This window comes from Balaenoptera acutorostrata, chromosome 12, assembly GCF_949987535.1.
Source record: "Balaenoptera acutorostrata chromosome 12, mBalAcu1.1, whole genome shotgun sequence".
Classification (NCBI taxonomy): Eukaryota; Metazoa; Chordata; class Mammalia; order Artiodactyla; family Balaenopteridae; genus Balaenoptera; species Balaenoptera acutorostrata.
The window spans coordinates 57601731-57617627 of record NC_080075.1 but is presented as its reverse complement, the minus strand read 5'-3'; the positions used below and the strand labels follow the sequence as shown (position 1 = coordinate 57617627).

Below are 15897 nucleotides of genomic sequence, written 5' to 3'. Positions count from 1 at the left end.
TTGGTAAGTTTTGTTTCAGTAGTAAAGTCTGTTTTTGGGGGGGAGTGAAGAGTAAAAGCAAAGAGATGCTAGACAAATGTATATTCTCAACAGTAAATGCTTCTTTAATAAAGATAACCTTTTTTGGAAGAAAAATCATAGTCACTTAAGGTGAAAGTCGTTCACTGCAACATTCATAGGAAAATTACTGCAGCAAAGAAATTGAACCAGGAGTTCAGAGCTATTAGGGTGTCATCAGTGTAGTTAATTTTATAAAAACAAGACCTTTAACTTTAAAATTCAGTGAGCTATTTACAGTGGTGATGCCAAAATATGCAGACGCTCAAGTCCCCTATATAAAATGGTGTGGTATTTGCATATAACCTATGCACAACCTCCCCATATACTTTAAATCATCTTTAGATTACCTAATACAATATAAATCCCATGTACAACTTGCTGGTGCAAGGCAAATTCAAGTTTTGCTTTTTGGAACTTTCTGGAATTTTTTTTCCCTGGGTATTTTCGACTTGTGGTTGGTTGAATCTGAGGATGCGGAACCAGCTGATACTGAGGGCTTACTGTGAATGAAATGAGAAATGACCAAGAAGGTACAGTCTGCCACGTAGAGTTTTGATGAATATCTCATAGCAAAGTTTTTTGCTTTTGAAGAGTTAGAGAACTTAAAATAGTAATTGCTAATTCCTATGCAGATATTTTTGGATAAAAGAAAATACACTCTTAATCATGCCATTCAAGATGAAGCTTACTTACTAAGAAAGTAATTGTTTTAAAGAAAGTAGTGTTAGCAAAAGAACAGTTGAGAAACAAATGTTTGGAGATGGTTTGTTTTGTGATTTTTGTTGGGGAAAAAAGATCATCTATATAAACTTTAAACACTTGGGAATTTAGGTATATGTTCTAGGAAAACTCACACATGTGCACCACGATTGTTCAAAACAGCACTGTTTTATACTTAAAAAAATGAGAAATAACTCATTGAAAGTGGAATGGATAAAAATTGTGGTACAAACATACAGTGGCATATAGTGAATGAACTACAGCTCTGTGCATCAATGTAAATGAAATACAGTGTTGAGCTGGAAAAAAAAAGTACTAGAGTAAAACATACTGTAATTTACATCAGTGTAAGGTGTCAAACATATAAAACTAAACAACCACACATGAATATGGTTAAACTAGAAGAAATACTAATTATAAAATTCAGGATAATAGGAGGCTTCAGTGGTCTTGATAATGTTCTATTTCTTAAACTGTATGGTAGTTTTAGTACTCTTTAGCTGTGTGTATACATTATATAAAATATGTATGATATTTCATGATGTTTAAAGAATTAAATCATTATGGGACAACCCTAACTTCAAAATGAGATCAATATTGAACGTAAAAAAAATTTTACTAATTTGTGAAAGAATGCAATCCTAGTTACAGCCAATAGGTGTGCTGGTGACCGAAGCTCAGTCAATTAGACACTTAGATACCTGTTTCCCAAACTTTGAATCTTGAGCAAGTGACTTTCAGAAAGGAATTAGACGGAAGGTAGAGATCACTGCAGCAGCAGGCAAGGCTGTTCTTCGTGTAACTTTCACAGTGTTTGGCTGCCCAGCCTCAGGGCTCCTCTGTTTCCTGATGGTTTTCCAAGCTGGCGTTCCAGGCTCCCTTTGATTCTTAGGGTCTCCTACAGCTTTCTATTGAAGACCCCTCCTTCCTTCTCTCTTTATCCCTAAATTAAAAACAAATTTGGAAATAGGAATTTCCAAACTACTTTTAAAACTCTTCTAAATGAGGAACTCTTGTGAATTTTGAGCCCATTTCTTGAAATGTGAAACAGCAGAACCTTAATTCGAAGAACATCAAGATAAGGGAAATGACAACAAATTTTTTTTATAATTGGTAGTTGGGATTGAAGAGTGGGTGATAAATACAGTCAACAATTCAGTTTCATTTGCGTTTAGGTATCTTTATAAGGGTTTTTTTTTTTCAGGTGAAGTAAGCATTAAAAACAATCTAAATTAAAATGTGCTTAGAACTAGGCTTTCAAATCATTGTATCAAAATATCAAACCAATGTGCTAACAAATAAGCATATTCTATTACATTGTTCTCAATACAAAATATAATTTTTTGTTGTACTTGAATGAAATTAATTTTTAGGTCTGAGTAAAATCTTGTCCTTCCAAAATTCCTTTTTATAAATATTTGTGTTTGTAATTTATTAGTACAGTATTATATATAACTCATGAAAAGTTATAAAATTGCTGTAATTTATAAGTATTATATATGGTGGTTCATTGGGTTTTTAGGAATAGGAATATTTAGTTTTATTGTAAAGTTAGGTAATGGTTACAGCTGAAAAAGATATCTCACAAAGATACCTAGATCCAAATGAAAGTCAGTTGATCTAGACTAGTGTGTCTCAAAATGTGATTCTTTAGTCACCAGCATGCTTTTTTGAAGATCCCTTCCAAGATCTACTGGAAAAAAAAAAATTGGTGTGGGGATAGGGCCATGGAATTTGCATTTTGAGCAGATAATAACAGCAGACATTTTGTGGTGTTTACTGTGTCTCAGGAACTATTCTGAGCACTAGATGTTAACTCATTCTTCACTGCAACCCTGTCAGGTGTAGGTGCTATTGTTATTATTCCCATTTGACAGAGAAGGAATTTGAGGTACCAGTGACTAGGAAACTCAAGGTCACACAGCTGGCAAGTGTTAGGGCCAGGATTGTATGTGGAAAACGTACCAGGCATTCTCATCCCCACTGTTCCAGTCCAAGTCATTTGAAATTGGAAGAGCTTTATTCTAAAGTAATAGTAAAGCTGAGAGGGAGGGTGATGCATAGTGGTACTTTACAGTTCTCTCTGCGGGCTTTAAGTCTTTGTCAGCCAGCACTGAGTGAAAGCTGTCTTAATGCTACTTCATGGATTGTGAAACACGGCAATATTAAGTAGTATGTTCTTTAGCACATCATTAAAGTTATATTTGTTTTTATGGGTTAATGGGCTTCAGTCAATCGAAGTAAAGTTTTTTATTTGACGTGCAGTAAAACCTAAGTAAAATCACATGTTTATAAAACTGAGATTTTATGTTTTAATTAATTTGGGGGGTTGTCTTCAGGATTACTGGGGGGAAAATACTTGATTACAGCACTTGCTTTTGGAAGTTTTTCTAAAATATGTTAGCATACTTTTCTACCTTAGTAGATTGAACAAGATGTTGCATCGTTCTGAATATTCTCACTCCTGCGTCTTATATATTGAACCCTAGAGTTATCTTATAAATGGAATTTAAAAAACAAAACAAAACTTAACCAGGTTTTGTTTCTTGGTTTCCTTTCTCCTAGAATGGTGGTTCTCAACTTGCTGCATGGACAAATCACCAGAGGCATTTTTTTTTTTTTTTCAGAGAGGCATTTTTAAAAAGATATTGATATCTGGGTCCCATCCCCCGAGACTCTAATGCGCTAGGATTGAGAAACTACTATTCTAGAAGAAGGGTATACGGGGAAATTTTCTTGGTTTCTTTTTTGTTGTTGTTCCAGTAAATTTTGATAATACTGAAAAATATACTTGATCAGGAGTTACTAGAAAATAGATGAAATATTGTAGATAAATGCTGTATCAAATTTAAACATGTAACACCTACATTTTTTTTTTCCTTTCAGATTCATTACTAAACATGGGTGCATTTTTGGATAAACCCAAAACTGAGAAACATAATGCTCATGGTGCTGGGAATGGTTTACGTTACGGCCTGAGTAGCATGCAAGGATGGAGAGTGGAAATGGAAGATGCACACACAGCTGTTGTAGGTATTCCTCACGGCTTGGAAGACTGGTCGTTTTTTGCAGTTTATGATGGTCACGCTGGATCCCGAGTAGCAAATTACTGCTCAACACACTTATTAGAACACATCACTAATAATGAAGACTTTAGGGCAGCTGGAAAATCAGGATCTGCTCTTGAGCCTTCAGTGGAAAACGTCAAGAATGGTATCAGAACTGGCTTTTTGAAAATTGATGAATACATGCGTAACTTTTCAGATCTCAGAAATGGCATGGACAGGAGCGGTTCAACTGCAGTGGGAGTTATGATTTCACCTAAGCATATCTACTTCATCAACTGTGGTGATTCACGGGCTGTTCTGTATAGGAATGGACAAGTCTGCTTTTCTACCCAAGATCACAAACCTTGCAACCCAAGGGAGAAAGAGCGAATCCAAAATGCAGGAGGCAGCGTAATGATACAGCGTGTTAATGGTTCATTAGCAGTGTCTCGTGCTCTGGGGGACTATGATTACAAGTGTGTTGATGGCAAGGGCCCAACAGAACAACTTGTTTCTCCAGAGCCTGAGGTTTATGAAATTTTAAGAGCAGAAGAGGATGAATTTATCATCTTGGCTTGTGATGGGATCTGGGATGTTATGAGTAATGAGGAGCTCTGTGAATTTGTTAAATCTAGGCTTGAGGTATCTGATGACCTGGAAAATGTGTGCAATTGGGTAGTGGACACTTGTTTGCATAAGGTATGTAAGTCTTTTTTGTTATAATTAAAATGCCCTATTAATTTTGAAAAGACACGGTAAGTAAAATTAAGCAAACTTAGTTTTAAAGCTTTTAGTATTTTCTTTAGGGAAGACCTATATATTTAAAAATTATTTTCTTCACCAGAAATGAAATCTTTTTTTTTTTTTTGGTTGCCATCCTCATTTGTCTTAATCTTCTAATTTGCAAATTAAGTTTAATAAATTTGTGGCATGTTGTCATTTAAATAATTTATGACTTTTTGTTGTGGCAGAGGCATCTATACACAATTGTGACTTTTGATTAAAATTCTCAACATTGGCAGTAGCCATCTTTTTTTTTTTTTTTTTTGGGGGGGGGCTGCGCCGTGCGGCTTGTGGGATCTCAGTTCCCCGACCAGGAATTGAACCCAGGCCCCGGTAGTGAAAGCCCAGAATCCTAACCACTAGGCCACCAGGGAACTCCTGGCAATAGCTGTCTAATGCCTGACTATGCAGCAGTTTCATAAAAAAACATGTAGAGAGGGTATGATTCTATATTAGATATACAAAAGATCAAGAGCCACATAGTATTGGAAGATACATCAGAAGCCTAGACTAAGTAAAGTTTTGTAATTTAGTTCTGAGCCCACTAGCAGCGAAGACAAAAACTGAAGTAAGAGTTGTATATTTCTTATTCTGTAGTAAAAGAAGCTTTTTCCTAGCATAAAATCTAAAAGGAATTTACATGTGACTCTATATAAATAATGTATGACATGGTAGATAATATTTTTAGAGGAGATAATCAAAATTCTTTTCATATAGATGTTTTTGTCATTACTGACTAAAAAACCGAAGACTAATATAAAGTGCAGTCTTGTTAAGAATTCCTTTGGAACACAAAAGTTTAATTTACATTTGCAATATTTTATGAATCTTAACTTGATACAATAATAGGGAGGAAAATCCAGACTAACAGATAATTAGCAGTTTCCTTGGATGTCTTTAAAATGTTCAGTAGTTTCAGGTGGGTTTTTGACAGCGTCTACATAGCAGTCAATTAAAATTTGAGTTATCTGGCCAGTGCCTAAAATATGTAAGTATTCTATGACTCTGAAAAGCTATCAAGACAAAACCAACCTTTGGTTATGTGATACAAAGGTTTTGCCTTACTTACTCTGTCTAGATTAGAGCCACTCTACTTCCTCACCATGTAAGATGCTGTGGAAGATACAGGCATAGCCAAAAAGTTTTTCAAAGGCTCTCTGAGTCTGTGGAAATGCCCAGGTTTTGTTGAAGTATCTACTTCTTTTCCATAGAATGGGAAGAGACAACTTCAAAAAGAGAAAATATAAGGGCTGGTGTTTCCAGCTTTTTTCTGAAAGGATTTTAATGATGGTATCTCTAGCTCTTCTGTTTTTTGTTTGTTTGTTTTTGTATTGTATCCTTTTTGCTTCTCTAGATGAATTAAGTACAGAAATATTGATGGTTGTCAGTGCTGGAATAGTAAGTGGTTCTAAAGATGTCTATCTCCTCGGACTCTATATGGAGAGAGTCTGACCTGCAGCTTTTTGAGACAAAAGCAAGCATATGTTTTTGCCTAACTAGGAAGTGAAAACAGCATTTTCCCGATTATTAAAAAAAAAAAAAAAGTTATTGAAAAGCAAGCCAGATAATACAGAATATATATATATATATATATATTTTTTTTAAATTTATATAATACAGAATATGCAAAGAAACACTCAAAAATTTTGCCACCCACCTAAGTGGGCTATCTTCATAATTGCGGTATTTATTTTTTCAGTCTTTTTTGCCTGCCTCTGAATGTGTATATTTTTATAAAAATGAGATCATTATATTTGTTATTCTGTGGTCTACTTTTTCATTCAACAATATACTGTAGAAAGATCTCCATGTCTGTATGTATCTATCAAAATCATTTTTCATGGTTGCATAGCAGAGTGTCATGTAGTTTTGAGGGAATAGCCAGAAATCTATTAGATCTGTAATTTGGAGTAAAGAAAGAAGTTTATATTATGGATAAACTGCACTCTCCCTTCCATTGAAAGGATGTTTTCAGGAATTTTGACCCAACCCTTCTGAATGGGGTTTGAATGATTCTGGTGGTATATCTTCATTTGATAGGTTTCGTCAGTTTAAATTGATTAAATTTTTTTGTTGATGGTGTTAAAAGATTCTAGGCAGAATCCCAGAATCCCAGAAATGGTAAATGGTAGTTATACAGGGACAAGGGGTTGGAACACCAACCTTTTCATTTAATTTAGTTGAATGACGTTGACCATCATAGTTCCTTTGAATGAAGTTGCATTTAAATTGAAATCAGTTTTGAGAAGCTTAGTTAGCTGTTTTGTGTTGAAACACAACAGTCATGAATTTTTTGAACTGCCACATGCTACTTATGGAATTAGATAAGCTTCTTATCCATTCCTGTTTTTCTGACTCCATAATTTTGTCATTCCACTTGTTTGTATTGTAAAACCAAGGGTTAGCAATATTATAAAACAATAGGATTAAAATAGAACATATGATTGCTTTGAATTTAGTCTGAAAGATTGAATTTAAATTTTGAAATCCATGGAAAGCAGGTAGACCAGTGCTAGCACTTAGCAATTGCTCAGTAGGTGTTAGCTGCTTTTTTTTTTTTTTAATGGTGGAGTAAATTTATTTTTTTAAAAAAATTTTTAATTTTTTTATTGGAGTATAGTTGATTTAACAGTGTTGTTAGTTTCTGCTGTACAGCAGAGTGAATCAGTTATACATATATATATATATATATCTCCACTCTTTTTTAGATTCTTTTCCCATATAGATCATTATAGAGTATTAAGAAGAGTTCCCTGTGCTATACAGTAGGTCCTTATTAGTTATCTATTTTATATATAGTAGTGTGTATATGTCAGTCCCAATCTCCCAATTTATCCCTCCATTCCACCTTTCCCCCGTGGTAACTGTAAGTTTGTTTTCTACATCTGTGCCTCAATTTCTGTTTTGTAAATAGGTTCATTTGTACCATTTATTAAGATTCCACATATAAGTGCTATCATATGATATCTGTCTTTCTCTGTCTGACTCACTTCACTTAGTATGACAATCTCTAGGTCCAGGTGTTAGCTGCTTTAAGAGAAAAGATAGAGTAGATCCGGTTTTTAAGTAGATGTTTTAAGTAGGTGTTTTTAAGATATTTTCCTGATAATAGATTTAAATTAAGTGTTGGGAATTCCCTGGCGGTCCAGTGGTTATGACTTGGCACTTTAACTGCCAGGCCCCGGGTTCGATCCCTGATCGGGGAACTAAGATCCCGCAAGCTGCATGGCGCAACCAAAAAATAAATAAATAAAATAAAATAAAAAATAAATAAATTAATTAAGTGTTAAAATTTTCTAGCACTTCTAACGTTTGTCATTCCCTAATAGTTTACAGAGACATTTATATGTTAACTCATGAACTCTTGGGAAATTATGATAACCGTCAAAATCACAATAGTATCAAAAAATTGCTTTTTATGAGCCAAATGCAGTATACTTTAAGCACTTTACACATATTTTAATTTATTTAATTTTCACAACAACCATAAAAGGTAGTTAGCATTATTATTGTTAAAGACAGTCATTTTTCAGAGTTGCTGTTTAACAGTATGAAGCTACAAGTGTTGCATGACTCTGGTCAGGTATTACCCTATTTCGATGATTAACTCTAGGGAAGAATGGTCCCTAAGAAAGCAGCTTTCCCATTTTACTGCCAGTGCTGCTAGCATTCGTGGTGTTTATGCTAACTAATTTCAGGTCACATAGAATATGTGACAGCTGTTTGCATAGCCTTTCATAACTTATAGATCACACTCATTTTATTTATCCTCATAGTAACCTTCTCAGGTGAACAAAATAAAAATTTTAATTTCCAGTTTGCAAGTAAGGAAATGGAGGTTTGTCATTAAAAGACTTTAAGAAAAAAAAGAAAGGAAGAAAGAAAAGCTGTAAGTCAGATATTTGGTGAGTTTTGAAGCAGAGTCTAGAATCCAAGTTTTCTGACTTAAGTTTTGTATATATGTCGCCAAACTTTCCCAGAGGATTTGATGAAAAATTTTTTCCTAAGGGAAACATTAAGACTTTCCTTTTCTTTTTTCAATAATTATAAGATTAAAATTTTTTAAACAACTGCAATGATGTTTGAAGTAAAGTTATTAATCTTTATGTCCCTCCTTGTCAGTCTCATTCCCCTTAAGTAACCACTGTTTACAGTTTGCTATATATCCTTCCAAATAATTCTCTGTGTTTATTCATACAAATAGAAGTATAAAAACATGGTTTTCTTTCCTTTTTTTAAAAAAACTTTTCAATTTTATTTATTTTCTTATACAGCAGGTCCTTATTAGTCATCAGTTTTATACACATCAGTGTATACCTGTCAATCCCAATCGCCCAATTCATCACACCCCCACCCCACCCCCGCTGCTCCCCCCCTTGGTGTCCATACGTTTGTTCTCTACATCTGTGTCTCAATTTCTGCCCTGCAAACCGGTTCATCTGTACCATTTTTCTAGGTTCCACATATATGTGTTAATATACGATATTTGTTTTTCTCTTTCTGACGTATTTCACTCTGTATGACAGTCTCTAGATCCATCCACATCTCAACAAATGACCCAATTTCGTTCCTTTTTATGGCTGAGTAATATTCCATTGTATATATGTACCACATCTGCTTTATCCATTCGTCTGTCGATGGACATTTAGGTTGCTTCCATGACCTGGCTATTGTACATAGAACTGCAATGAACACTGGGGTACATGTGTCTTTTTGAATTATGGTTTTCTCTGGGTATATGCCCAGTAGTGGGATTGCTGGGTCATATGGTAATTCTATTTTTAGTTTTTTAAGGAACCTCCATACTGTTCTCCATAGTGGCTGTATCAATTTACATTCGCACCAACAGTGCTGGAGGGTTCCCTTTTCTCCACACACTCTCCAGCATTTGTTGTTTGTAGATTTTCTGATGATGCCCATTCTAACCAGTGTGAAGTGATACCTCACTGTAGTTTTGATTTGCATTTCTCTAATAATTAGTGATGTTGAGCATCTTTTCATGTGCTTCTTGGCCATCTGTATGTCTTCTTTGGAGAAATGTCTATTTAGGTCTTCTGCCCATTTTTGGATTGGGTTGTTTGTTTTTTTAATATTGACTGCATGAGCTGTTTATATATTTTGGAGGTTAATCCTTTGTCCGTTGATTCGTTTGCAAATATTTTCTCCCATTCTGCGGTTATCTTTTCGTCTTGTTTATGGTTTCCTTTGCTGTGCAAAAGCTTTGAAGTTTCATTAGGTCCCATTTGTTTATTTTTGTTTTTATTTCCATTACTCTAGGAGGTGGATCAAAAAAGATCTTGCTGTGATTTATGTCAAAGAGTGTTCTTCCTATGTTTTCCTCTAAGAGTTTTATAGTGTCCGGTCTTACATTTAGGTCTCGAATCCATTTTGAGTTTATTTTTGTGTATGGTGTTAGGGAGTGTTCTAATTTCATTCTTTTACATGTAGCTGTCCAGTTTACCCAGCACCACTTATTGAAGAGACTGTCTTTTCTCCATTGTATATCCTTGCCTCCTTTGTCATAGATTAGTTGACCATAGGTGCGTGGGTTTATCTCTGGGCTTTCTATCTTGTTCCATTGATCTGTGTTTCTGTTTTTGTGTCTGTACCATATTGTCTTGATTACTGTAGCCTTGTAGTATAGTCTGAAGTCAGGGAGTCTGATTCCTCCAGCTCCGTTTTTTTCCCTCAAGACTGCTTTGGCTATTTGGGGTCTTTTGTGTCTCCATACAAATTTTAAGATTTTTGGTTCTAGTTCCGTAAAAAGTGCCATTGGTGATTTGATAGGGATTGCATTGAATCTGTAGATTGCTTAGGGTAGTATAGTCATTTTCACAATATTGATTCTTCCAATCCAAGAACATGGTATATCTCTCCATCTGTTGTTATCATCTTTAATTTCTTTCATCAGTGACTCATAGTTTTCTGCATACAGGTCTTTTGTCTCCCTAGGTAGGTTTATTCCTAGGTATTTTATTCTTTTTGTTGCAATGGTAAATGGGAGTGTTTCCATAATTTCTCTTTCAGATTTTTCATCATTAGTGTATAGGAATGCAAGAGATTTCTGTGCATTAATTTTGTATCCTGCAACGTTACCAAATTCATTGATTAGCTCTAGTAGTTTCCTGGTGGCATCTTTAGGATTCTCTATGTATAGTATCATGTCATCTGCAAACAGTGACTGTTTTACTTCTTCTTTTCCAATTTGTATTCCTTTTATTTCTTTTTCTTCTCTGATGGCCGTGGCCAGGACTTCCAAAACTGTTGAATAATAGTGGTGAGAGTGGACATCCTTGTTTTGTTCCTGATCTTAGAGGAAATGCTTTCAGTTTTTCACCATTGAGAATGATGTTTGCTGTGGGTTTGTCATATATGGCCTTTATTTTGTTGAGGTAGGTTCCCTCTATGCCCACTTTTTGGAGAGTTATTATCATAAACGGGTGTTGAATTTTGTCAAAAGCTTTTCCTCCATCTATTGGATGATCATATGGTTTTTCTTCTTCAGTTTGTTAATATGGTGTATCACATTGATTGATTTGCGTATATTGAAGAATCCTTGCATCCCTGGGATAAATCCCACTTGATCATGGTGTATGATTCTTTTAATGTGTTGTTGGATTCTGTTTGCTAGTATTTTGTTGAGGATTTTTGCATCTATGTTCATCAGTGATATTGGTCTGTAATTTTCTTTTTTTGTAGTATCTCTGTCTGGTTTTGGTATCAGGGTGATGGTGTCCTCGTAGAATGAGTTTGCGAGTGTTCCTTCCTCTGCAATTTTTTTGGAAGAGTTTGAGTAGGATGGGTGTTAGCTCTTCTCTAAATGTTTGATAGAATTCACCTGTGAAGTCATCTGGTCCTGGACTTTTGTTTGTTGGAAGATTTTTAATCACAGTTTCAATTTCATTACTTGTGATTGGTCTGTTCATATTTTCTGTTTCTTCCTGGTTCAGTCTTGGAAGGTTATACCTTTCTAAGAATTTGTCCATTTCTTCCAGGTTGTCTATTTTATTGACATACAGTTGCTTGTAGTAGTCTCTTAGGATGCTTTGTATTTCTGCGGTGTCTGTTGTAACTTCTCTTTTTTCATTTCTAATTTTATTGATTTGAGTCCTCTCCCTCTTTTTCTTGATGAGTCTGGCTAATGGCTTATCAATTTTGTTTCTCTTCTCAAAGAACCAGCTTTTAGTTTTATTTGCTATTGTTTTCTTTGTTTCTATTTCCTTTATTTCTGCTCTGATCTTTATGATTTCTTTCCTTCTGCTAACTTTGGGTTTTGTTTGTTCTTCTTTCTCTAGTTCCTTTAGGTGTAAAGTTAGATTGTTTATTTGCAATTATTCTTGTTTCTTGAATGTAGGCTTGTATAGCTATAAACTTCCCTCTTTAGAACTGGTTTTGCTGCATCCCATAGGTTTTGGATCATCTTGTTTTTATTGTCATTTGTCTCTAGGTTTTTTTGATTTCCTCTTTGATTTCTTCAGTGCCCTCTTGGTTATTTAGTAAAGTATTGTTTAGCCTCCATGTGTTTGTGTTTTTTACGTCTTTTCCCCTGTAATTCATTTCTAATATCATAGCGTTGTGGTCGGAAAAGATGCTTGATAATGATTCCAATTTTCTTAAATTTAGTGAGGCTTTATTTGTGACCCAAGATGTGATCTATCCTGGAGAATGTTCCATGTGCACTTGAGAAGAAAGTGTAATCTGCTGTTTCTGGATGGAATGTCCTATAAATAGCAATTAAATCTTTCTGGTCTGTTGTGTCATTTAAAGCTTCTGTTTCCTTATTTATTTTCATTTTGGATGATCTGTCCATTGGTGTAAGTGAGGTGTTAAAGTCCCCCACTATTATTGTGTTACTGTTGATTTCCTCTTACAGAGCTGTTAGCAGTTGCCTTATGTATTGAGTTGCTCCTATGTTGGGTGCATATATATTTATAATTGTTAATATCTTCTTCTTGGATTGATCCTTTGATCATTATGTAGTGTCCTTCCTTGTCTCTTGTAACATTCTTTATTTTAAAGTCTATCTTACCTGATATGAGTATTGCTACTCTAGCTTTCTTTTGATTTCCATTTGTATGGAATATCTTTTTCCATCCCCTCAGTGTGAAGTGGGTCTCTTGTAGACAGCATATGTATGGGTCTTGTTTTTGTATCCATTCAGGAAGCCTGTGTCTTTTGGTTGGAGCATTTAATCCATTCACGTTTAAGGTAATTATTGATATGTATGTTCCTATGACCATTTTCTGAATTGTTTTGGGTTTGTTTTTGTACGTCCTTTTCTTCTGTTGTGTTTCCCACGTAGAGAAGTTCCTTTAGCATTTGTTGTAGAGCTGGTTTGGTGGTGCTGAATTCTCTTAGCTTTTGCTAGTCTGTAAAGCTTTTGATTTCTCCATCGAATCTGAATGAGATCCTTGCTGGGTAGAGTAATCTTGGTTGTAGGTTCTTTCCTTTCATCACTTTAAGTATACCATGCCACTCCCTTCTGGCTTGTAGAGTTTCTGCTGAGAAATCAGCTGTTAACCTATGGGAGTTCCCTTGTATGTTATTTGTCATTTTTCCCTTGCTGCTTTCAATAATTTTTCTTTGTCTTTAATTTTTTCCAGTTTGATTACTATGTGTCTTGGTGTGTTTCTCCTTGGATTTATCCTGTACAGGACTCTGCGCTTCGTAGACTTGGGTGGCTATTTCCTTTCCCAAGTTAGGGAAGTTTTCGATTATAATCTCTTCAAATATTTTCTCTGGTCCTTTCTCTCTCTCTTCTCCTTCTGGGACCCCCATGATGCAAATATTGTTGCATTTGATGTTGTCCCAGAGGTCTCTTAGGCTGTCTTCATTTCTTTTCATTCTTTTTTCTTTAGTCTGTTCTGCAGCAGTGAATTCCACCATTCTGTCTTCCAGGTCACTTATCTGTTCTTCTGCCTCAGTTATTCTGCTATTGATTCCTTCTAGTGTAGTTTTCATTTCAGTTATTGTATTGTTCATCTCTGTTTGTTTGTTCTTTAATTTAAGTCTTTGTTAAACATTTCTTGCATCTTCTTGATCTTTGCCTCCATTCTTTTTCCGAGGTCCTGGATCATCTTCACTATCATTATTCTGAATTCTTTTTCTAGAAGGATGCCTATCTCCATTTCATTTAGTTCTTTTTCTGGGAGTTTATCTTCATCTGGTACATAGCCCTCTGCGTTTTCATCTTGTCTATCTTTCTGTGAATGTGGTTTTTGGTCCACAGGCTGCAGGATTGTAGTTCTTCTTGGTTCTGCTGTCTGCCCTCTGGTGGATGAGGCTATCTAAGAGGCTTGTGCAAGTTTCCTGATGGGAAGGACTGGTGGTGGGTAGAGCTGACTGTTGTCTGGTGGGCAGAGCTCAGTAAAACTTTCATCTGTTTGACTGCTGATGGGTGGGGCTGGGTTGCCTCCCTGTTGGTTGTTTGGCTAGAGGCAACCAAACACTGGAGCCTACCTGGGCTGTTTGGTGGGGCTAATGGCAGACTCTGGGAGGGCTCACACCAAGGAGTACTTCCCAGAACTTCTGCTGCCAGTGTCCTTGTCCCCATGGTGAGCCACAGCCACCCCCGCCTTTGCAGGAGACCCGCCAACACTAGCAGGTAGGTCTGGTTCAGTCTCCCCTGGGGTCCCTGCTCCTTCGCCTGGGTCCCCATGCACAAACTACTTTGTGTGTGCCCTCCAAGAGTGGAGTCTCTGTTTCCTCCAGTCCTGTCAAAGTCCTGCAATCAAATCCCTCTAGCCTTCAAAGTCTGATTCTCTAGGAATTCCTCCTTCCGTTGCCGGACCGCCAGGTTGGGAAGCCTGACATGGAGCTCAGAACCTTCACTCCAGTGAGTGGACTTCTGTAGTATAAGTGTTCTCCAGTCTGTGAGTCACCCACCCAGCGGTTACGGGATTTGATTTTGCTGTGATTGCGCCCCTCCTACCATCTCATTGTGGCTTCTCCTTTGTCTTTGGATGTGGGGTATCTTTTTTGGTGAATTCCAGTGTCTTCCTGTTGATGATTGTCCAGCAGCTAGTTGAGATTCTGGTGTTCTCGCAAGAGGGAGTGAGAGCACGTCCTTCTACTCCGCCATCTTGGTTCAGGGCCTCTTCTTTCCTGTTTTTGTTTTTTGCTTTTTACAGAAATGGATCATGCTATGCATGTTACTTTGCCACCTGCTTTGTTTTTCTTAAATCATAAAAGTCAATATTCCTTTAAGTTGTTTTTTTAAAATACAATTTGATTTCCCTTAATTCAATTTATATATCACCTATTAGAAGCTTATTTATTTTAAAACATGAGATATAATACCTGATAGTTGGATTAAGTTAGGGGGAAATTAATAACATTTTCCAAAGGCAATTTCAATCCAAATTATTGATAAAACATGGAAAATGTACTTAAATTGTATACCCCCCAAAATAATTGTTTAGCCCTGATGAATTCAGGAGTTTTTCCACTATAGTTTTCAGAAAATATGATCATAAATAATGCTACTTTAAAAGTAGACATAGATAATATTAGAGTGGGGTGTGGCTGGGTTTTTTGAAGAGAAGAATGTAAAAATACAGTATACGTAGTGTAGAAATCCCCCAACTTTTTTTTTTAAAAAAGGACTTCCTTTATTTTTATTATTTATTTATTTATTATTCACTTTTAGCTGTGTTGGGTCCTCGTTTCCGTGCAAGGGCTCTCTCCAGTTGCGGCAAGCGGGGGCCACTCCTCATCGCGGTGCGCGGGCCTCTCACCATCGCGGCCTCTCTTGCTGTGGAGCACAGGCTCCAGATGCGCAGGCTCAGTAATTGTGGCTCACGGGCCCAGTTGCTCCACGGCATGTGGGATCCTCCCAGACCAGGGCTCGAACCCGCGTCCCCTGCATTGGCAGGCAGACTCTCAACCACTGTGCCACCAGGGAAGCCCCCCCTCCCCAACTTTCTTTGTTGATGGTGTCTTGAGTATCTCAGTAAGTTTTTTTACAGTGCTACTTAGCCATATTAATACCTAATAGTTACGAGTATTAAGTAGTTAGAGCCAAACTTAATGAGTATACAAAATAATTAAATAATACACATACATTGAAAAAACGTTTTATTTCATTCTTTTAAAAACTACAGTTACATACTGATGAGATGTGTGCACCTGTTGGACACTGCACAACTTCTCAAACCTTGGAATCATTAGGCACTGTCACACTTGTTTCCTGTATCACATTGATTTTTATGAGGACTTGCTTTTTAATCACAGTAAGTCCCAGAACCCCAGCTTTGGAAAAATAGGATGTCATTGAGAGGAATATAGT

General features: G+C 36.2%; 1 protein-coding gene across 3 annotated transcripts in view; it reads left to right on the top strand.

The window, feature by feature from the left end:
- PPM1B (protein phosphatase, Mg2+/Mn2+ dependent 1B) overlaps positions 1-15897 on the top strand; it is an 80890-nt gene that overhangs the window by 43224 nt on the left and 21769 nt on the right. For 2 of the 3 annotated variants that reach the window (XM_057557941.1, XM_057557940.1), the window contains exon 2: positions 3667-4526. In XM_057557941.1, coding sequence (XP_057413924.1) covers positions 3681-4526 — 846 coding nt within the window. In that variant the 5' untranslated portion in view covers positions 3667-3680. The remainder of the gene's footprint in view (positions 1-3666; positions 4527-15897) is intronic. The other variant, XM_057557942.1, reaches the window with a different exon arrangement.